This window comes from Sminthopsis crassicaudata, chromosome 1 (assembly GCF_048593235.1).
Source record: "Sminthopsis crassicaudata isolate SCR6 chromosome 1, ASM4859323v1, whole genome shotgun sequence".
Classification (NCBI taxonomy): Eukaryota; Metazoa; Chordata; class Mammalia; order Dasyuromorphia; family Dasyuridae; genus Sminthopsis; species Sminthopsis crassicaudata.
Window position 1 is genome coordinate 664,280,280 of NC_133617.1, and position 23,851 is coordinate 664,304,130.

Below are 23,851 nucleotides of genomic sequence, written 5' to 3' on the forward strand. Positions count from 1 at the left end.
AGAGGAGATGCAAAAGGGGATGGTGGGTGGCCTTTACATGGGGATGCTGACCTTTTTTTTTCAATGAACAATCATTAATTTTTCTCCCCTTCCATCTTATCATTGTGTGGGACGGGTGCCAGACCCCCTTACCCAAATTCACTACTCAGAGGCATCTTCAGATACAGAGAGAAAGCATTTATTCGGTTCTTGCAAGGAGAGGCCCAAGCACACCCAGGCAGACATTGAGCCTCTCAGTTCCCACCTCCCAGCATGTCCCTGGCCCACGGAGCCAAGCTGGTTAAATAGGAAAAGAGCCAAGTCTTTTCGCTGGATGGACTAAAAAGGAAGTAACCATTATTGACCAATGTTCAACATGCCAGCATGGTGAATAAAGTGCAGACCTCAGACCCTTCTAGACTGGAAAAGTCACTTAATAGATGTGAACTTTAATTTCCTCATCCTCCGTATTATTTTTTTTAATTGGTCAATATATTTTTTTAAATTTTATTTATAAATTTTTTGACAGTACATAGGCATGAGTAATTTTTTTAAATAACATTATCCCTTGTATTCATTTTTCCAAATTATCCCTCCCTCCCTCCACTCCCTCCCCCCATGACAGGCAATCCCATACATTTTACATGTGTTACAATATAACCTAGATACAATATATGTGTGTAAATACCTTTTTCTTGTTGCACATTAACTATTAGCTTCCGAAGGTATAAGTAACCTGGGTAGATAGACAGTAGTGTTAACAATTTACATTCACTTCCCAGTGTTCCTTCTCTGGGTATAGTTATTTCTGTCCGTCATTGATCAACTGGAAGTGAGTTGTCATCCTCCGTATTCTGATGGAAGAGGAAATCTTCAACAAAGAAGATCTAATTCAGTTCCAATCGATCAGTGATGGACAGAATCAGCTACACCCAGAGAAGGAACACTGGGAAATGAGCATAAACTGTTGCATTTTTGTTTTTCTTCCCAGGTTATTTTTACCTTCTGAATCCAATTCTTCCTGTGCAAAAAAAAAAAAAAAAAAAAAAAAAAAAAAATCGGTCTGCACATATATATTGTACCTAGGATATACTATAACATATTTATGTATGGGAATGCTTGCCATCTAGGGGAGAGGGTGGAGGGAAGGAGGGGAAAATTCGGACAGAAGGGAGTACAAGGGATAATGTTGTAAAAAATTACCTATGCATATGTACTGTAAAAAAAAAAGTTATAATTATAAAATTAATAAGAAAAAATGTGGGGAAAAAATTTCCTCATCCTCCATCATCAAGGGAAAGATAATTTCATCTTCCCTCAGGGAAGCTGTTGTGTGGGTCAAATAAAAAAAGTATGTAGTGTTTTGCAAAGCTTAAAGTACCATATAGATGCAAGCTGCTATTATTTGCAGAGTTAATTGCGCTGAATGCAATGAATATGTTACTAAAAGCCGAGCATAAATCAAATCATCTGTTAAAAAAATGTAATAGATTAACTAACTCTGTTCTAGCTATGGATTCAGAGCAAGAGGACGCTATCGATGCTCTCTGAGATCCTTTGATTAGACCTGATCTGAAACGCGCTTTTGGAGATAGGCGATGACTTGATGGGACCTTAAAGCAACTGTTTTTCTACGTCACCTGATCCCGCCCCCCTGAGGCTTCTAAGGTGCTACTATTGGTCTTCCCTTCTTAGCCCATTCCCTCCACGCTTGTGTTGTCACTCTTTGGCATCCTGTGCCCAACCGGAAGTTAATTGAAAAACAATATGGCGGCGCCGGTACCTGGTGTGGGACGCCTGGAGGAAGAGGCTCTGCGGCGGAAAGAGCGGCTCAAGGCGCTTAGAGAAAAGACTGGGCGCAAGGTGAGAGGGGGAGAGAAAAAGGCGGGATGATCGGCGGGAGAGGAGTGTGGACTGAGCGGGATAACGGTCCGGGACGCCTCGGGGCAGATGTGGCCTGCAGGACCTCGTTAAACGCATGCGCGGGGATCTCTGGTCAGTTTGGGTCTCTACTTCGGAGCCCCTATGCCTGAGCGTCTACCTCTACTCGTCCTCCAGTGACTCCACGTGAAGAAGTCCGTGATAAGCGAGCGTGGTCCCCTCGAGATTCTACACTTCCCAACCTCCTCGGAGAAACCGAGGCGTGGGGGAGGGGCTGAGACGTGGGGGAGGAAGTGTTTAAGAGTTTGAGGCTGAATTTGAACTCTGGTCCTCCTGACGTCAGAGTGTTCTATCCACTGCCATCTAGCTGCCCCTTCCAATTCTCTTTTAAAAATCAGAAATCTGAAGCCAAGAAAAGCAATCTAGTCATCTCATTGGTAAATTTAGATGGAATTTCAGCCCAGGTCTTCTGACTATCCACTGCATGAAAATCTAAATAATTAAAAGATTTAAATAGTAGTTTAAGGCAACATTAATTGCAGCATATCATAGTGAATGGAACAGTTTTAAATTAAAATAAAAAACCCGCTAACTATATGAGCTTAGGAATGGCTTTTACCTTTTGGGATTATCTTCTTTCTTTATTTATTTGTTTTGTTTTCCCTGAGAGTCTGGGGTTGGGTGACTTGCCCAGGGTCACACAGCTAGGCAGTTGAAGCTGGATTTGAACTCGGGTCCTCCTGAATTGAGGGCTGGTGCTCTATCCACTGTGCCACCTAGCTGCCCGGGATTATCTTCTAAAGGAGCTTCTACCCCAGTAGTTCTTTTTCTGAGAAAGGCACAACTTTTTTGTCTGTATATTAGTATTTAAAGGAACATTAGAAGAGGTTAAATTAGAATTGTTAAATGGACTGTGTAGATGATTGCTATGAATTCAGACAAGGGAAAGTTCTACTAATTTTTTAAATCATTGTTTGGATATATCCTAAACTTCAGAAGGCTAATGAAAAGGTCTTCTAATTCAATCAAGCAGTAATGGGCAAGCATTTATTAGGCTCCTGCATATTAGTAAGGTACTCAAGACATAAAAAGGAAGCAATAATGCTGCTGAGGAGATTACTGAATTCTGTGAGAGAAACTTGAACATATTTTAGCATAAATTTGCATAATAAATGCATACTAAGTACAATTTGGTTAAGGTGGGTGGGCACTGATTTCTTAAAGGAGGATAGGAAGCAGACTATTGAAGAAAGAGAGATTGTGTGGTGCAGAGGTGGCAAGTAAAGTGACCTCCAGGTGTAGGAGAGATGGTCTGTTCAAAGGGGCTGAGACGGGAGGTAGAGAGCTGAGTTTGAGACTATTTTAGCTGGATATTATAATGTAGGAAAGAGAATGTTAGAAAGATGGTAGCCAGGTTGTAATTACGTTTTCTCATTTTCCTTTTCAACTTTAAAGATTTTGTTGTCTCTTTGTCCTTCTTCCTTAAAGAGGTGATGCTTTGATATGCAAGTGATTTGGATTGAAGTGAGGGAGAGCTGTGCAAGCCTTGCGTTCTCCTTTGGGTCCATTGACCATGTAGATCTGGATGATTGGAGATGACCCTGGATGTGGTGGGAGGTGAAATGCTTTAAAAACCAAACAGGAATTTTATCTTTGAAGGAATAGGGAACCATTAGAGTTTATGTAGAGAGATGTAAATCTGCCTTTTAAGGAACATCTTAGGTATCCATATGGAGGATGAGTTAGAGTAGGAGGAGGCTTAAGGCTGGGAGAACAATTATGAGGCTGCTGTGGTCTAAATGAGAGATGATTAATAACTATTATTATGTTGGCACATAATGAAGACTTAATAAATGTGTATTAATTAATTTATTAAGTCTGATCTTAAGATCATCTCTCCTCTTTCTCCCCTTAGGTTTCATTATGCCTTTATTAGTTTTCTATTATTAAGTAATTTATATATCTTGGAAATGAGACCTTTGTTCCAGAAACTTGTAAAATGAGGGGATTGGGCTTTATGATTATAAAGACCCTTGTTCTAAATACACTCATTTCTTCTATCATGGAACATGAATTTCTTCCAACTTTTGGTGCTCAGCAAAATCGAGCAATAAAAACCACAGAGCTGATGGGGCAAATGAAATTAGGGACACAGAGTTCAAAAATATCAGTATCATGCAAAAAAAGATAGATAGTTAAAAATGGTAGCACAGTTTTATACATGTTACATAGTTAAGAAATATTAAGTACTACAAGCAGCATAGTAGATTGGAAAAGAGCACTGTCTCTGAGGTCAAAGGACCTGGGTTCAAATGCTTTCACTTATATGGTAAAATTATATTGCTGTAATTTATGTGAGTTTGGACAAGACTGGGCTTCAGTAATTTGTAGAAGGAGGGGGTGATCCTTCTATCTATATATGATCTTATGAAGGGTTCAAATCTTAAATCACTTAATCTTAATGAGTCTCAGTTTTTTAATCTGTTAGATGGTAATAATCCTTGTACTCTTTACCTCATAAGGTTTTGTCAGGAAGGTGCTTTATAAATCTGAAGTTGCTATAAAAATGTGATTGTCACTGTTATTAATCCTCCCTCCATTCTGATGATTCCATGATAACATTAGTTTGCCTACTTGCCCCCTGGTGACCCATTCAGTTTTTTATGTCTTTTATGTATAGTTTATAAAGGACATGACTTGAAGTGCTGGAATCCTTTCTCTGGTTCTTTTAATATTTCTTAGATAATGTTAATTCATGATTTAGCATGCCTCCTATTCTTTTTTTTTTTTTTTGAACATTTTATTAATTTTTATAATTATAACATTTTCTTTGACAGTACATATGTATAGGTAGTTTTTTTTTTTTTTTTTTTTTACAACATTATCCCTTGTACTCCCTTCTGTTCTGAGTTTTTCCCCTCCTTCCCTCCACCCCCTACCCTAGATGGCAGGCATTCCCATACATATTAAATATCTTATAGTATATCTTATGTACAATATATATGTGCAGAACCGAATTTTGTTGTTGTTGCAAAGGAAGGATTGTATTCGCAAGGTAAAAATAATCTGGGAAGAGAAGCAAAACAAAAACAAAACAAACAAAAAAAAAACCAGTGCTCTCAGTTTACACTCATTTCCCTGTGTCCCTTTTCTGGGTGTAGCTGATTCTGTCCATCATTGGTCAATTGGAATTGGATTAGCTCTTCTCTATGTTGAAGATATCCACTTCCATCAGAATACATCCTCATACAGTATCATTGTTGAAGTGTATAATGATCTTCTGGTTCTGCTCGTTTCACTCAGCATCAGTTGATGTAAGTCTCTCCAAGCCTCTCTGTATTTCTCCTGTTGGTCATTTCTTACAGAACAATAATATTCCATAACATTCATATACCATAATTTACCCAACCATTCTCCAATTGATAGACATCCATTCATCTTCCAGCTTCTAGCCACTATGAAAAGGGCTGCCACAAACATTTTGGCACATACAAATCCCTTTCCCTTCTTTAGTATTTCCTTGGGATATAAGGCCAGGAGCAGTACAGCTGGGTCAAAGGGTATGCACATTTTGATAACTTTTTGGGCATAATTCCAGATTGCTCTCCAGAATGGTTGGATTCTTTCACAACTCCACCAACAATGCATCAGTGTCCCAGTTTTCCCACAGCCCCTCCAACATTCATCGTTATTAGTTCCTGTCATCTTAGCCAATCTGACAGGTGTGTAATGATATCTCAGAGTTGTCTTAATTTGTATTTCTCTGATCAATAGTGATTTGGAACACTCTTTCATATGAGTAGAAATAGTTTTAATTTCATCATCTGAAAATTGTCTGTTCATATCCTTTGACCATTTATCAATTGGAGAATGGCTTGATTTCTTATAAATTAAAGTCAATTCTCTGTATATTTTGGAGATGAGGCCTTTATCAGAACCTTTAACTGTAAAAATGTTTTCCCAATTTTGTTACTTCCCTTCTAATCTTGTTTGCATTAGTTTTGTTTGTGCAGAAACTTTTTAATTTGGCATAATCAAAATTTTCTATTTTGTGATCAATAATGGTCTCTAGTTCTCCCTTGGACACAAACTCCTTCCTCCTCCACAAGTCTGAGAGGTAAACCATCCCATGTTCTTCCAATTTATTTATGATTTCGTTCTTTATGCGTAAATCTTGGACCCATTTTGATCTAATCTTAGTATGTGGTGTTAAATGTGGGTCCATGCCTAGTTTCTGCCATACTAATTTCCAGTTTTCCCAGCAGTTTTTGTCAAATAATGAATTCTTATCCCAAGATTTGGGATCTTTGGGTTTATCAAACACTAGATTGATATTTTTATTCACTATCTTGCCCTGTGAACCTAACCTATGCCACTGATCAACTAGTCTATTTCTTAGCCAATACCAAATGGTTTTGGTGACTGTTGCTTTATAATACAGTTCTAGATCAGGTACAGCTAGACCACCTTCACTTAATTTTTTTTTCATTACTTCTCTTGAAATTCTTGACCTTTTGTTCTTCCATATGAATTCTGTTATTATTTTTTCTAGGTCATTAAAATAGTTTCTTGGGAGTCTGATTGGTATAGCACTAAATAGATAGATTAGTTTAGGGAGTATTGCCATCTTAATTATATTTGCTCGGCCTATCCAAGAGCACTGAATGTCTTTCCAATTATTTAAATCTGACTTTATTTTTGTGGCAAGTGTTTCGTAATTTTGCTCATAATAATTCCTGACTGCTTTGGTAGATATATTTCCAAATATTTTATACTATCGACCGTTATTTTGAATGGAATTTCTCTTTGTATCTCTTGCTGTTGGATTGTGTTGGTAATGTATAAAAATGCTGAGGATTTATGTGGATTTATTTTGTATCCTGCAACTTTGCTAAAATTCTGAATTATTTCTAATAGCTTTTTAGCAGAGTCTTTGGGGTTCTCTAAGTATACCATCATGTCATCTGCAAAGAGTGCTAATTTGATTTCCTCTTTTCCTACTCTAATTCCTTGAATCTCTTTCTCGGCTCTGATTGCCGAGGCTAGAGTTTCTAGTACTATATTGAATAGTAATGGTGATAGTGGGCAACCTTGTTTCACTCCTGATCTTACAGGGAAAGGTTCTAGTTTATCGCCATTACATAGGATGTTTACTGACGGTTTTAAATATATGCTTGTTATTATTTTAAGGAATAGTCCATTTATTCCTATACTCTCAAGCGTTTTTAGTAGGAATGGATGTTGGATTTTATCAAATGCTTTTTCTGCATCTATTGAGATGATCATATGGTTTTTATTAATTTGATTATTAATATGGTCAATTATACTAATAGTTTTCCTAATATTAAACCAGCCCTGCATTCCTGGTATAAATCCCACTTGGTCATAGTGTATTATCCTGGGGATGATTTTCTGAAGTCTTTTTGCTAATATCTTATTTAAGATTTTAGCATCAATGTTCATTAAGGAAATTGGTCTATAGTTTTCTTTCTCAGTTTTCGATCTACCTGGTTTAGGTATGAGTACCATGTCTGTGTCATAAAAGGAATTTGGTAGGACTCCTTCAATCCCTATTTTTTTCAAATAGTTTATATAGCATTGGAGTTAGTTGTTCTTTAAATGTTTGGTAGAATTCACATGTAAATCCATCTGGTCCTCCTATTCTTTATTATAGTTTTTTATTTTTCAAAATACATGCAGAGATAGTTTTCAACATTCATCCTTGCAAAACCTTGTCTTCCAACTCAAGTTTCCAATTCCTTGCCACTAAAAAAAAAAAATGGCTACTATAAACATTTTTGTACATGTGATCTTTTACCTTAATTTTATGATCTCTTTGGAATGCAGACCCAGTAGAGACTCTCTTGGATCATAGAATATGCACAGTTTGATTGTCCTTTGGACTTAGTTCCAAATTGCTCTACAGAATGGTTGTAATCAGTTCACAACTCCACCAACTATATACTAAGTGTCCCAGTTTTTCCACATCCCCTCCAGCATTTATCATTATCTTTTCCTGTCATCTTAGTCAATCTGAAAGGCATGAAGTGACACATCAGAGTTGTATTAATTTGGATTTCTCTAATCAGTAATTTAGAGAATTTTTTCATATGACTAGAAATGGCTTTAATTTATTTATCTGAAAATTATCTGTTCATATCCTTTGACCATTTATCAATTGGGGAATGACTTGTATTCTTATAAATTTGAGTCAAATCTCTTTCAGAAATGAGGCCTTTATGAGAACCTTTGGATGTAAAATTTTTTTCCCCAGTTTTTTGCTTTCCTTCTAATCTTAGCTGCATTGGTTTTGTTTGTGCAAAACCTCTTAAATTTAATACGATCAAAATTACTCAGTTTGTATTCATAATGTTCTCTAGTTCTTTTTTGGCCATAAAATTCTTCCCTTCTCTACAGATTTTAGGTAGACTATCTCTTGCTCTCCTAATACAGTATCACCTTTTATGCCTAAATCATGAACTCATTTCAACCTTATTTTGGTATGGGTATTAGATGTTGGTTATTGCCTAGTTTCTGCCATATTATTTTCCAGTTTTCCTAGCAATTTTTGTCAAACACAGTGAATTCTTACTCCAGAAGCTAAAGTCTTTGGATTTATCAAAACTACATTACTGTAGTTTTTGTCATTTTAAATCATTGTCATGTTTAGTCATTGACTGTTCTGTATTATTTACCCAATCTATTCTACTGATCCGCTGTTCTATTTCTTAGCTAGTACCAAATGGTTTTGATGAACACTGCTTTATAATATAGTTTTAGGTCTGGTATGGCTAGGCCACCTTCTTTTGCATTTTTTTCATTAATTCCCTTGATATTTTTGACCTTCTGTTCTTCCAGATGAATTTTGTTATTATTTAATATTTTAATTTCTTAAACAGTATATTTGCCTACTTGTCATATCTAAGATTAATGCGGTGTTATGATTCCTACAAGGTACTAAGACAGTGGAATTGATAGAAACAATAATTATCTAATTTAGCATGGTTCAGTATGATTGATCTGATCCTACAAGGAGATGTTATGGGCCAGAACTTGAAACAAGGTACTAAGTTGAATTGAGGAGACAATGGTTAAATCTAATTTGACATTGATTTAATTCTACAACAATTGGTTTCCTAATGATGTAATGATTGGAGTATACTCAGTGTACAGCATATAAGCAAGGGCCAGACCCACAAGCCCATTCTTGGAGGCGGAGACAGATTCATTACATTTTCCATCTTTGTGCTGGCTGGAGGCTTTGGATTCAGAGGGAGCTAGAGGCAGAAGCTGGAAGAGACAAAGCACTAGTGGCAAGGGCTCTCGGAACCAAGGAGAGAGATAGGCCTCTAAGAAAGCTAACCGGGCTATTTTGAAGGAGACAATAAAGGATCTGAACTTATAGCTCCTGGCTGCATTTGGGGTGATTATTGAACTGAACTGAAACTAAGGCTGCTCTTAGAAGCTCCCCAAGAAACCTGCTCCCAGAGAACATTATATTTTAGAGGAGAACATTACAGTGCGGTTAGAATTGCTCTCTGACCCCAAGAGGACAAGAAGATTTTTAAAAGAAAGGATTCAAGTCTAAGGGAAATTTAGATACCCTGAGTAGTTTTTTAAACCCATTTCTTTGGCACGGAATGGGCTTTGAATTGCTTATACACATATGTAAAATATCAGGGTGGGCTGAAAATATGGCTTTTTTATTATTTTACTCTGACTTTCTGGATCAGAAAGCTCGTGACTCTGAGCTCATTTTTAAACAATGGGCACCCAGAAATCACATGGTTTTTCTCTTTCCAAATTAAGAGCCAACTTGTTATTGAAATAATTTGCATTATTCTTTGAAGATGCTACTGTTCTTAAAGTAGGAAATTAACTACCTCATTAATGCCAAGTGCCTTGTAGAGTGTTTTGGAGTTCCGAGAATTTAGGAATAAGGATGAAGTTCCAAGAATGAATTCATTTTTATATTTGAAAGTATAGTCAATTGTAAGCCTTTCTTCCCTTTTTTATCCATATCCTTTTTACTCCAGAGTTTATTATTATATCAATAAATAAGCCCTTTGTAATTGTAATTTTCTTTTGTTTCTTCTCTATCTTGAAAAATAATTGCACCCTTAAGGATTCTGTAATAATAATTCCTAGTTATATCTGAATTGACAGCATTTGGCAGGATAGTGTTAGGCTTTCCTGGGGTGGAAAAAATATATGTGAAAATATATAAACCTCTCATTTTCTTTTTCAACTTTAATTGTTTATTTTCTTATTCAATATTTTAAGTCTTCTTTAGATATTTTCAGTCTTCTTAGATTGAAAGACCTTGCTGGCAAAAAAATAAGTCTGGCTTTTTTCTTTTTGTATTTGCTGTTAGCATTTGTGGTTTCATCAGTAGAAGAAGGTGAAAAGGAAACCTGAAAGTGAAGCTTTTATGTGAACTGAGACTGGTTTCATATTGACTTAGGCTTCAGTTTGAAATCTTGGTTTAGAAAAATCTTTCTAAAGAAAAAAAAGACTTTATAATTCTGTGTAAGTATTCTATTTATCTCAACTCCCACCCTCCTTTTGTAAGTCTCAGCTATATGCTATCTAGCTACTTGGTTTAATTAATCAACAGATATTCATTAAGCATATATTGTTTAATATTTTGCTTAGGGATAAGTGAAAATTGGAGAAAAGATATGTCAGTGAATCATATTAGAAGTTGAAGTTGAATTTGCTGTTTAGTTTCCTAGGCTAGAAGGCTGTCTTATAAGAACTTTAGGTGCTGAAATAGCACAGGAAATGCTCATTGGCTGCTATTGGTAAGATAAAGTTTAAGTTTTATTATTATAGGGAGGAAGCTGCTATATGTTGTTGAGTCATATTTGAGGATACTGGTTTAAGTATCCAAGCTCTCTTGTTTGATAAGTGATTAGTACTTTTTCTTGAGCTTGCTAAATTAATTAATGATTATGTTATATACATATATAATTATATCATTTGATCTTTACAACAGCTTCAGGGAGGTAGGTGGTATTATTATATCCATTTTATAGATGAGAAATTGAGGCAAACAGGTTATTTGACTTGCCCAGAGTCATACAAACTGAGATCAAATTTCAACTCAGGTCTTCCTGACTCCAGATGGGATGATGCTTTATTTATAAATAGTCTACTGTACTATCTAGCTAAAAAAATTGTACTTCTTCTTTCTTTTTTCCTTTTTCTTTTTTTTCTTTTTTTTTAAAATAATAGCCTTTTATTTTTCAACATAGGTTAAATATGTATCTTCTAAAAAGATTCCAGATTCATCATGCTGCACAATAAAAATCTGACCAAAAGGGAAAAAACACACAATCCCCCCCCCCCCCAAGCAAACAAACAATAACAAAAAAAAGTGAAAATACTATACTTTAATCCACATTCAGTCTCCATAGTTCTCTCTCTGGATGCAGATGACTCTATCACAAGTCTATTGGAGTTGTCTTAGATCATTGTTGAAGAGCCAAGTCTTTCACAGTTGATCTTCACATTTATCTTGTTGTTGCTGTGGACAATGTTCTCTTGGTTCTGCTCACTTCATGCAGCATCAGTTCATGTAGGGTCTCTCTAGGCCTTTCTGAAATTATCTTGCTGATTGTTTCTTATAGAATGATATTATTCCATAACATTCATGTACCACAATTTATTTAGCCATTCCCCAAATGATGGGCATCCACTCAATTTCCAGTGCCTTGCCAAAACAAAAAGGGCTGCCACAAACATTTTTGACCATAGACGTGCAATTCTTCTAAACATATTTCCATAATGCTGCACAAGAAAAATCAGAACAAAGTGGAAAAAACAGGAAAAAAAAAAACAACAAGCAAACAACCAGCCAACAACAAAAAGGTGAAAAGAATACAGCATTCATTTTTGTAAGATTTTGAGGTCTGAATATTTTCTCCCTTATTCTCTTATCTTCCCCCTCACCAAGACACCAGGTAATCTGATATAGGTTATACATGTACAATCATTTTAAACATATTTCCATATTAGTAACATTGTGAAAGAAGTCATACAAAAGGCAAAGACCAATAGAAAGAAAAAGCAAATAACAAAATAGGTGAAAATAGTATGCTTTGATCTGCATTCAGTCTCCATAGTTTTCTGTCTGGATAACATTCATTTAAAAAATTTTTTTGAGTTCCAAATTTCTCCTCTTTCCCCACCCTGAAAAGATAAGAATTTTAAATAGGTTATATGTGTATCATGTAAAATATAGTTCTTATGGAAAAAATCAAAATTGGAGCAACCAAGAGATTAACATATTTATTAAACCTTTGCCAAATATAGTCTTTGTGAGGAATATAAAATAAAGTTAAAACACTGACCTCTGCCCATTAGGAAGTTAACATTAACTTGAGTTTATAAGATCATATATGTATATATATGGATTGATGACTAATATAAGACTGTCAGATATCAGGATATAACATGTCAGTTGAGTTTTATAGATAAATGAGTACCATGTTCTGAAGGATGCCAGATTGGGTTTTTTGTTAAGGAGGAGGGGCAGGAGGGGATTGGTAGCTGGGCTTCTTTAGAGAATAGATGTTTAGATAGGAAATAAGAATGCTAACTAGTGGTTATGGTGTTTACAAGAGTCCAAAGATAAGAATTGAGTGTCAAGCATGGTCTGGGGCAGGTAGGGTAGTAGTGGGAGACCTGATTGGGCTGATTCTATACACATTTTATGAAGTGCCAGTTACGTGTGAAATAAGTGCAGTGCTAGGTGCTGAGGCTTCAAGAGACAACAAACCATAGTGAAAGGTGGAAAAATACAGTTTGTACAAATGAATTAGTTCAGAGAAATGAGGAGGAGAGCCCCAAGAATTGGGGAAATGTGGGAGGTGTCACTGAACCACAAAGGAGAAAAGGATTCTGGGAAGCAGAAATGGCCAAGATATAGGAGAATCGCACATATAAATGCTGGCTCTCATTAGTTAAAGTATTGAGTTTGGGAAATAGTTAATAGTCAAATTTAGCTGGAAAAAAAGAAAGAGGAGTATAAAATAGGGCAGGAAAGATAGGTTGAAGTGGAGTTGAGGGGAGGCTGGTGAAAGGAGAAGGTAGAGGAAAGGAGGGAGAAAAAAATTTGAAACTCAAAATTTTACCAAAATGAATCTTGGAAACTCTCTTTACATGTAATTGGAAAATAAAATAACTATTGAGAGGGGGAAAAAAACTGCACCTTCCTTTCTAGTTCTACTCTAGCACCATGATTGATTGGAGTTTCACCTCAGCCAGCTTCCTCCTTCATTGCATCATTAGTGTTCATTAGGGTTGTAGTTATTCAAGAAAAAGTTACTTGTAGAGACTTTTGACATTCTCATAAGTTTTAATAATACTGCTAATTGTTCTAGAACATCAATTCCATCACATCAATTAACAGAAGTGCTACTAGGTAATGCAGTGGATAGAGCAGCAGCCCTGAAGTCAGGAGGACTTGAGTTCAAATCTAGTCTCAGTTACTTAATACTTCCTAGCTATGTAACCCTGGACAAGTCACTTAACTTCAATTGCCTCAGCAAAATAAATAAATTGAAACAAAACAAAACAAACAAACAACAACCCAGAACTGTTTTTATACTAGTACTACTACCATGACAACATAACTGTCTTGTTTGCAGCTGGTTGCACCACTATTCATTCCTTTCCTTTTCTGTCTAGTAACTCTTACTATAAATGGAAAGACATACCATCAACTCTCATTTCTCAAAAACAACCAGAAGTGAGACCTCAGTTTTAAAGATCACCTTAATCATTATAATTTTGGATTCTGAAGAGAGATATTCAAAAGGATTGGTTTAATAAGTATTTTCTTTTCTTTTTTTTTTTTTTAACCGTCTTATCTTCATTGTCATGGCAATGGGCAGATAGACTTTCTGTCATGTCACCTGACTTAAGATTTTTTAGCTGATCTCTTTAAACATGTGGCCTAGGCTTTCTTATCTTCTTAGTCTGTAGCTAGATATTGAGTAGTTCCTGGCAGAAGCATTTGATTAAGCTTTCTTTGTGAAAACATATGATAAACCCTTCTCACTACTTTGAATGATGTGGGTTAGAATATTGAAAAAGACAGAAACAGAGAATTACGTTGGATATTTTTAGCATTGTGGCAGAAAATGATTTGTTTTGGGACCTTTTTTTTTCTTGCCTATATATTCTTCAGTAAGGCATGGTAACCACATAGGATGTCTCAAAAATCTTAGTGCAGTTTTAAATTTTAATAAGCTTACAACTGCACTAAGACTTTTCAGACACTTTATGTATAAATGTTGCATTTCCATTGTTTTTATTAAAAGATTTTTGTTACCTATTTTTTACGTCATGTAGATTTTCTTCTTTATTCCACTCTTTTGCCTTCCCAGAAAGCTACCCCTTATAACAATTTCTTAAAGAAGAAAAAGAGGAGAGAAAAAGAAAGAATGAGAAAACTCGTTAAGCATATTGAAAAAATCTTCCATTTTATTGCATTTCCTTTGTAGCATGGCTAACATTAAAGAAACATTGAAAGCCAAAGAATTCTTGGTATTCAAACTAATTCTTTCCCCTGGTCTTTAGCTTTCATAACAGAAGAGTGGGTATGAGATTGATGTTATGTTAATTGTTTTAGTTCAGTGCTATCTGTTGATAGTGAATGTACTAACAAAGTTATTCCTTTTTGTTTTTCTTAGAACCATTAGTGTTTGATTATTTTCAGTATTCTTTTCACTATATAGTTCTCAACATAGCACCCAGATGTCTTATGTGATTGTTTTATTTAATAGCTAATTTATTATAAATTTTCTCTGTAGACATTTGGAATCTAATAGCTTTTTCCTAATTTTTCCTGTTCTTATTCACCAGAAGTGAAACCTCAGTTTTAAAGATCACCTTAATCATTACAATTTTGGATTCTGTTTATTTGCAAGTTGTATTTACTTCTGAAATTTTCAATTTCTGAATTTTTCTATATTTAATGTCTCCAAGATAGATTTTAATTTTAATAAAAAAAGATTATTAAGTTATAGTACCTTCTCCAAAAATTTAATTAATTTATTATTATGAATTTCACCATTCATTCATTCATTCATTCATTTATTTGTATTTAGAGAAGGCCATCAATTTTTTTGTTGCTTGTTCTTTGTTCTCAAGAGGACCATGACATCAGAGAGTGATGCCATGACAGGCAAATGAATTGGATTTTAGTGAGGAAGGGCTAGTCAAGGCCTTCTGCCTTACTTTCCCTTACAGATTATATGTAAAACCATACTACGCATATTTCTGTTTATTCTTTTTCTGGAAGTAGATAGTATTTTCCTTCATAGGGTCCTTTGTAAGTGATTTGAGTATTTACAATACTCAGAATAACTTGGTTGCTCACAATTATTCTTCAAATAATATTGTTGTTAACCCATATGCAACTTTCTTGTGGTTCTACTCATTTCACTTTTCATTATTTCATGCAAGTCTTCCTATGTTTTTCTAAAATCAGCCGCCTCAACATTTCTTACAGTGCAGTAATGTTCCATCACAATCATCTTCCACAACTTGTTTAGCCATTCCCCAATTGATGGTCATCTCCTGAATTTCTAGTTCTTTGCCATCACAAAAAGCTGCTATAAATATTTTAGAACATAAGAAGTTCTTTTTCTTTTTACTCTGATCACCTTGGGAAACAGATCTAATAGTGGTATTGCTGAGGTAAAAGGAATAAGTTTTATAACTCTTTGGGCATTATTCCTGATTGTTCTCCAAAATGAATCATTTTATAGGTCTACCAATAGTGTATTAATGTTCCCGATTTTTCCTTGTACCTTCCAGCATTTATCATTTCCCCCTTCTTTCATTTTAGCCAATCTGTTAAGTGTAAAATGACATCTCAAAGTTGTTTTAATCCTCATTTCTCTAATCAATAATAATTCACAACATTTTTCTACATGATTATATAGTTTTGATTTGTGGAACCATTTTTAATATATTTCCCCTTCAATTTACCCCTACTTGACTACTCCTATGGAAGCTTCCCAAATTCAAAAGCTCAGAATCCTCATTTATTAATTTCCCTCATGCTACATAATCAATTGCATTATCTTCCAGAGTACCTCTTCTGTCTAATCTCTCTGTTCATTCCTACAGCTAATACCTTTTGCCTAGGCTTTCACAAAAATCTCCCAATTGGTTTCCCTGCCTTAGTTGTTTATCTACTCTAATCCAACTAATTTGTCTTCTAAAATAGTAAAAAACGAATGTTGCTTGAGTGCATATCTGACTGGATCACTTCTTAATCCATGGCAATATGCTTATCTTTTGTTTCCGATACATATAATATATATGGTTCTGTTTGTCTCCCCAAATTCTTTACATCCTGGCCCTAGTCTATTTTTCAGACCTCACTTTTTAAAAATGGTATTTTATTTTTTAAATACATGTAAAGATAGCTTTCAGCATTTATCTTTATAAAACCTTGTATTCCAAATTTTTCTCTCTCTCTCCCATCTGCCCAAGACAGCAAGCAATCCAATGTAGATTAAACATGTGTAATTCTTTTAACATATTTCCATATTCTTCTTGATCAACACAAATCAGATCAAAAGGGAAAAAAACAAGAGAGAGAAAAAAACCCTAAGCAAATAAATAAACAACAACAAATAAGGTGGAAAACTATGCTTTGATCCACAGTTGCTATGTATAATATTCTCTTGATTCTGCTCACTTCATTTAGCATCAGTTCATGTAAATCTCTTCAGATCTGGTCTCATTCTTAACAAAAGCAATACACATATACTGTGATCTAGCCATACTGTCCTTTTCAGCGACCCTTACATACAATTCTTTATTTTTGATTTCTCTGCCTTTGCATACAACTATCACTCAAGTGTGCAAAATGTATCCTCTCTTACAGTTGCTTCATGGAAACCCTCTTTTAAAAAAAAATTTTTTTTTTTTTGCTAAGTGAAAGAGGAGGTTTTTTTTTGTTTTGTTTTGTCTCAATTGCTACCTAGCCTTAATTAGTCAAACTAAAACCTGTTGAAGAACTGAGCTTAAAAAGGCTAATTTCTCACTGTATCCAGGCTAATCTCCAGTCCTGATCTGTATCTGGTCACTGAACTCAGATGGATCTGGAGAAGAAAATGAGGCAGGTAACCTTGCAGCCCTCCCTTACTTAAGTCCAATTCACCTGCATGTCACTGCATCCCCTCCATGATCCATGTCTTTTTATCTTCTCAATTACCCATACAGTCTGGGTTTTGATTTAGGATTTTCCACTGGTCAACCTTTTTTTTTTTTTTTTTTTTTTTTTTTTTTTTTTTTTAAACACAGCTAAGGAGTATGGTGTCAGTTCATTTAGATCCTGTGAGGTGCATACTCAGGGTATCGAGTCCTAATTCTGTCTCAGCTTTCTGAATTTTTACCTTTCTGAAGGTCTATTTGTTGTTATATCCACCTGTGAGAGGCACTGTAATGCATTCAAAGAAGTAACTGTCTTTGTAGTCTGAGCATCTAGATTCCAGTGGGAGCCTTCTCCTTGGGCAGAAGACTGCTTACCTTATTGATACTTAAGTTTTCTCATCTATAAAGTTGAGAAAATATTTATGCTGCCTACCTCACCTCATAGAATTTCTGAAGGGAAACTTGTATGTAAGTGCAAACTGTTAGAATTAGTAGTCTGTGGTCTCTTCCCTGAGATGACTTACCCCTTACTCAATCTACTTTTGTTGATTGGTTCTCCTGGGACAACTGCCCTCTAAGTTGGATACTCTTCTTACCTAGCCCATAGGCCCAGTAGGTGCTGTTATGACTTCACTAATAAGCAGATGTGTTTACTGAAATGTCAGTGAGAACAATGAAGCATCTCCCCGGGAGTCCCTGGGAGGCTGTCTTACAAACCTACTTTTTGCCTGGTGTAAGGCGCAAACAGTATCAAAGCAAAGAGAGGACATAGAGTTCATAAGGAGAGGTGTGCATTATAACTACAGCACCTGAAAGCTGCTTGTGATATCCTTCTCTGGGAGTAGTTGGGAGAACCCCACAAGAAGATGCTGTGGACCTCTGCTGATGTCTCAGATACTTGGCTGCAGCTTCAACAGTCTCCTGCTTTGAGCTTCTCTGAATTCCTGGTTTAGCATATGGCTGTGCTGTTTTGTACGGAGCCACGGTTTAGGACCAGCAGTAGTTAAAACTTAGTGCTGTCTTCCCCTAGGCAGGTTTCCCATTCCTAGCCTAGCCTTTTAGCCCCTCTCACTAATTTGACTTCCCATCGCTGAACTCTGCTCTGTTCTGCTTCAATGCACCATATTCAGATTGGATGAGTAGTGCAAAAGGCAGAGAGAAATTTCATTCTCTCTTCCCCCAACCTCTTCTATACTCTGAGAGAGATGTAAGGGAGAAGGTACAAGTCACCTATGAGAGCTGATTTTCCTGTCTCTCCTCAAGGTTGCATGACTGAGCGCCTTTTTTCAGAGATGGCAGTAGCTTTTTACGGATTTCCAGGAGCAGGTCTGATGAGCCAGCCAATCTCTAGAACTTTTTATGGGTATCATTATTTGCTTTCAACCAGTGACAGATACCTTTAATTGCAGCTTGATTAAATAACTTTTCCTTAAGAGCTTATGTAAAGATTCTTTAAGGTATGGTGAAAATTGGGGAAATAACTCCTTGGAGTTGGTGTGAGGTATAGTATAATCCTGGAAGAAAGCTTCTTTAAGTCATCTAAGTTGAATGTGATTTTTCCTTAGCAATAATACGTATTACCTTCTCTACCAGTGACCTAATACTTACAAACCATAATTTATGTAAACTGGATAGTATAGTAAACAGTCACACAGAATTAGAGTCATTTTTAGAAAAAGAACTGCATAAGATTGGGAGAGTGAGAATGTAATCCTAAGGAAATAACAGCTTTGGGAAAAGTAGTGCTTGTAATCTAGCCAGGGGCTAGAAAACTCTTTCTTTACTTATTCCAAGCTTTTCCAGGCATTCTGGTTTCCCTCATTTGGACATTCTTCAGTTTATAAAAATCATTGCTCAAAACTGAACATAGCATCTAGGAAGATGGTGGATGCCCCCTTTTGGAGGTCTTCAAACAGAGGCTGGTAGATGATTTGTTGGCTACATGAGAGCAGAGATTCCTTTTGTGTGTGCCTTGGACTATATGGGCTTTTGTAATTCTCAAATTCTATGAATGCTATAGAATATTATTGAGGGCTGCCATAAACATTTTTGCACATGTGGTTCCCTTTTCCTCCTTTAAGATCTCTTTGGGATATAGACCCAGTAGAAACACTGCTAGATCAAAGGGAATGCACAGTTTGATAACTTTTTGACTATAAGAATTTTTTTAAAAACAATTTAGGATTCTAGGTTTTTGTTTTTGTTTTGTTTTTTTTTCCAAATTAGATTCATCCCACTATTCTAGAACCTATAAAGAACTTTTTGGATCTTGATTGTGCATTGTTTTAGCTATTCCACCTAGAGTTTGATGCCAAGAACATTTTTGTTAAAGAATCATTTTATCCAAGTCATCGATATTATATGTATTTGGGCTAACCTCCTAAGATCATGGGACAAGCCACTGGGGATCTCTCATATCCATCTGCCCTATACTCTTTGGTATGCAAATAAAGTTAAATAAGAACTAGAACTAAACTAGAGACTCTAGATCTTTAACCTCTTTTCTTTCTTGTTCCAGATTCCTTTCTTTATCAAATATATCAGTCAGCCACAAACAAAACAAAAACCTTTGTTTTGCCTTGTATTTGGGACAGTGCAAGACCTCCCCGTTTCCCCACATAATCTTACTATCCCTACATTATATTTTTATTTTCTTCCTTTCTCTTCATTTAGCATTTACAAAACCAATTATTGTTCAGCACTCAAATCTGTTTAAAATTTTTTAATAGATTTTTATTTTCAAAATACACGTAGATAGTTTTTAATACTCACCTTTGCAAAATCTTTTGTTTCAAGTTTTTCTCCCTCCTTTCCATCCAGCCTCTTCCCCTAGACAACAAGTAATCCAATATAGGTTAAATATATGCAATTCTTCTAAATATATTTCCACATTTATACTACACAGAAAAAAAAATCAGATCAAAAAGGAAAAAATGAGAACAAAAAGCAAACAACAACAAAAAATGTTGAAAATACTATTTTGTGTTCTACATTCAGTCCCCATAGATGCAGATGGTTCTCCATCACAAGTCTACTGGAACTGGGCCGAACTCAATAAATCTTAGTAGGCCTGCAGATTCTTTTTAGTTGATTGAAATTCAGAGTTCCCTAAGATTTTTTTATTCAGCATCACATAGATCACATTAAGGTTTACAAAGCACAAATATATTGTTTTATCCTCATGAAAACCCTGAAACTCATTTTATAGATAGTGAAATAGACTTAGAGAGTTACATAGCAGATGAATATCAAAGGTCTGTTAACCTATTCAGTGCTTGTCAAGAGACTTGGGACTCCGCAGTAGAATTTTTGGATTAATTTAAACCAAGAAAAATTGGGAGCAGCTGCCTTAGTATAAACAACTCCAGTCACTTTGTGTTGTCACTTTGCCACTCTCTTCTCCTTCAAAGAGCTATGATGACCCTGAAGTCACTGACATATTTTAAAAGCTTAAAAAAAAAGAGATGATGAAATGCTTTCTTTTTATCTTCCCAGTTAATTAATGGGAAAAAAAATGGCTAACATTTATGGATAATATAATATCTACAATGTGGTTCTATCCCAGCTCTGTGAGGTGATTAGTTCTTATTCCATTTTACAGATGAGAAAATTGAGACTGAGAGACTATGTGACATATCTGGAATGAGCATTTGAGGTAGGATTTGAACTTAGATGTTCCTGACTCCAACTCCAGAAAAGCTTATCTACTGAAACAATTAAAGAATAAATTGTACCTTACCTGAAAGGAAATATTTGTGGATGAATTTTATAAGAAAGTGTTTTCCCCCTTCAGTTAATTATAATTTTCTGACTTATTGCAGGTTTAATTCTGATTATTCTTTCAGCACTCCTAGATCACACCAAAGCTGAGACTTTCCTTAAATTTAGTTTATTTTAATGTAACACCCCAGGAAAAACAGTTGGTCACATGTCAAAGTACTTTTTTGCTTAGACTCAGTATCCTGAAGTGAGAAAACTTAACTCTTAGAAAACTTTAGATTTGTTTGGGAATTGACTTATGAAGTATTTTGATTTGGAAAGCTTGATACCATATTCATTTGTTCTTCTTTTTAACTTTTTCATTGTTTTGTTTTTGGTGAGGCAATCTGGATTAAGTGACTTGCCCAGAGTCACACAGGTACTAAGTGTCAATGTCAAGTGTCTGAGACTGGATTTGAACTCATTACTCCTGACTCCAAGGCCAGTGCTCTATCCACTGCACCACTTTGCCGTTCCTCTTTCATTCTTACCATTCTTGTAGAAATTAGACATTCATGATCTACCTCTAGCCATTATACATACTAGAGTAGTTCTTAAATGGAAGCCCCATTTTACCCAAGTGATATCAGATGGTATAAGGGATAGAAATCAGATAAGCTTGACTCAGATAAGCCAAGCTTCAAGTAGCACATCTGACTCAGTGCCTTGGGAACACAGATTGTACTTTTAAGCTCAGTATTCTAGGTTAGTGGTGTCAAACTCAGTTGGACAGGGATCCCTGCTGGCCTCATCTTGACTCAGAAAACTGCAAATGAACATTGTTATTTTGTATCTTTAGATGTTTTGTTAAACAATTCCCATATTCATTTTTATCTGGTTCCTTCCAGGCAGACAACATGGGCAGTTGCTTTTAGGTAACTCCTGAAGTCTAAATTGCAGAATAGTGCTCCATATGTTTTGTTGGAGAAAGTTTCATAGAATCACAGTATTCTGGAGTTGTAAGGGACTTCAGTGGCCTAACTCCAGAGAAGAATTTCTACTATAACATATTGGGCAAGTAATCTTTCAGCCTCTGTTTGAAGTAAAGGCAACCCCCTTCCTTCGAAGGCATTAGTTCTACTTTTGGATAAATCTAATGGTCAGGATAAAATTTCTTAAAATGTCCTCTAAATTTGCTTCTTTGCTACTTCCTACCATTGCTCCTGAGTTTGCCTACTGGAGTAAACAGACTAAGTCTAAATCCTTTTATAGGTACTAGCTCTTTAGATTCTTTAAGACAATCATCCCGTTCTCTACTTATGTTTAAGCAAAACATCCCCTATTCTGTTACCTGAAAATATGACTGAACTCGAGACCTTTCACAATATTGAAGCATCCTCCAGCTTATTAATGTCCTTCCTAAACTGGACTGCTCAGAATTTATGTGGTTAGACTCTGACACAGTACAGTGGGACTAGTAACTCTTCTGTTGTGGGCATTTAGCTTCCAGCCTTAGATGCTCACTAGCTGTGTGACTTTAGGGCAAGTCACTTAATCCTATTTGTCTTAGTTTCCTTATCTGCAGAATGAGCTGGAGAAGCAAATGGAAGATTACTTTAGGATCTTTACCATGAAAATCCCAAGCGGGGCCATAAAGAATCAGACACAACTGAAAACAATTGGACAACAACAGTTCTCTTATTGGAGTCCAAGATCAAACTAGCCTTTTTGATCGCCATATATCACATTTTATTTATATTGAGTATATAGTTCCCTAAAATCCTCAGATCCTAATAAAACTAATAATAACTGCTAATAAAAACTGCTGCTTAACCATACTACCCCCACCAGCAACTTGTAAGGTTGATTTTTTTTTTTTTTTGGAACCAAAATATAAGACTTTTAACATTTATTTTGGTTATATTTGATCCTGTTCAACTCAATTCAATGCTTTAATCTATCCACTGCAGGATCTTTTTGGATCATGAATCTGTCATCTATTATGTTAACTAACTGTTCTTCCCAACTTTGGCTTTTCAGCAGATTTGTTTAGTATGCCATATAAGTCATTTACCTATAAAAAATATTAAACAGTTAAAGGCTAAATATAAATTCCTGGAACAGGCCACTGAAAGTGATTTCTTGCCAATTTGACATCAGCCCATTAAGGCTACTCTTTGAATTGGACTATTAAACTGAGTCCAAATCCATCTAACTAGCCCATGTTGCTTCATATTTTTGTTTTCCAGAAGTTTCTATGCAGATGAAGCCACAGAGTTTTACCTGTAAGATACAAAAGATAATTCTTTTATAGCCCTTCCTAAGGTTATTGTGATGATCAAGTGTGATAATGCATAGAGGGTCCCAAAAGTGTTTTCTCTCTCTCTCTCTCTCTCTCTCTCTCTCTCTCTCTCTCTCTCTCTCTCTCTCTCTTTCTCTCTCTCTTTTAATTATAGCTTTTTATTGATAGAACATATGCATGGGCAATTTTTCAACATTATCCCTTGTGCTCACTTCTGTGCTGACTTTTCCCTTCCTTCCCTCCATCCCCTCCCCCAAGCCACTCTGTTTTCATCCTCCTAGTCATTTCTTACAGAACAGTAATATTCCATAACATTCATATATACCACAATTTATCCAACCATTCTCCAATTGATAATCATTCATTCAATTTCCAGTTTCTAGCCACTACAAAAAGGGTTGCCACAAACATTTTGGCACACAGGTCCCTTTCCCTTCTTTAATATCTCTCCCCAAAGTATTCTTTTTTTTTCTTTTCTTGAGGCTGGGGTTAAGTGACTTACCCAGGGTCACACAGCTAGGAAGTATTAAGTGTCTGAGACCAGATTTGAACTCGGGTCCTCCTGAATTCAAGGCTGGTGCTCTATCCACTGCACCACCTAACTGCCCCCTCCCCCAAAGTATTCTTGAAGCTTTAAGTTATTAAAGATTTTTGGGATACTTTGTACACTGCCTATTGAAAATTTTGTGTGTGTGTGTGTGTGTGTGTGTGTGTGTGTGTGTGTGCGTGTGTGTATTATTCCTTAGATTCTTTTTACTAGCAGCAAATATGCAGTTAAGGAATATTTGTCTTGTCGATATTGTATTAATA

General features: G+C 35.7%; 1 protein-coding gene across 4 annotated transcripts in view; it reads left to right on the plus strand.

Annotated features, from left to right (window-relative positions):
* Window positions 1–1,707: 1,707 nt before the first annotated feature.
* Window positions 1,708–23,851, plus strand: part of CCDC12 (coiled-coil domain containing 12) — a 56,205-nt gene continuing 34,061 nt past the window's right edge. For 2 of the 4 annotated variants that reach the window (XR_012484873.1, XM_074283106.1), the window contains exon 1: window positions 1,708–1,842. Coding sequence is in view for 1 of the 4 variants with exons in the window: in XM_074283106.1 (XP_074139207.1) it covers window positions 1,747–1,842 (96 nt within the window). In the remaining 3 variants the exon portion in view is untranslated. Of the gene's footprint in view, window positions 1,843–20,641; window positions 20,696–23,851 lie in introns of all 4 variants that reach the window. The other 2 variants (XM_074283107.1, XM_074283108.1) reach the window with 2 other exon arrangements.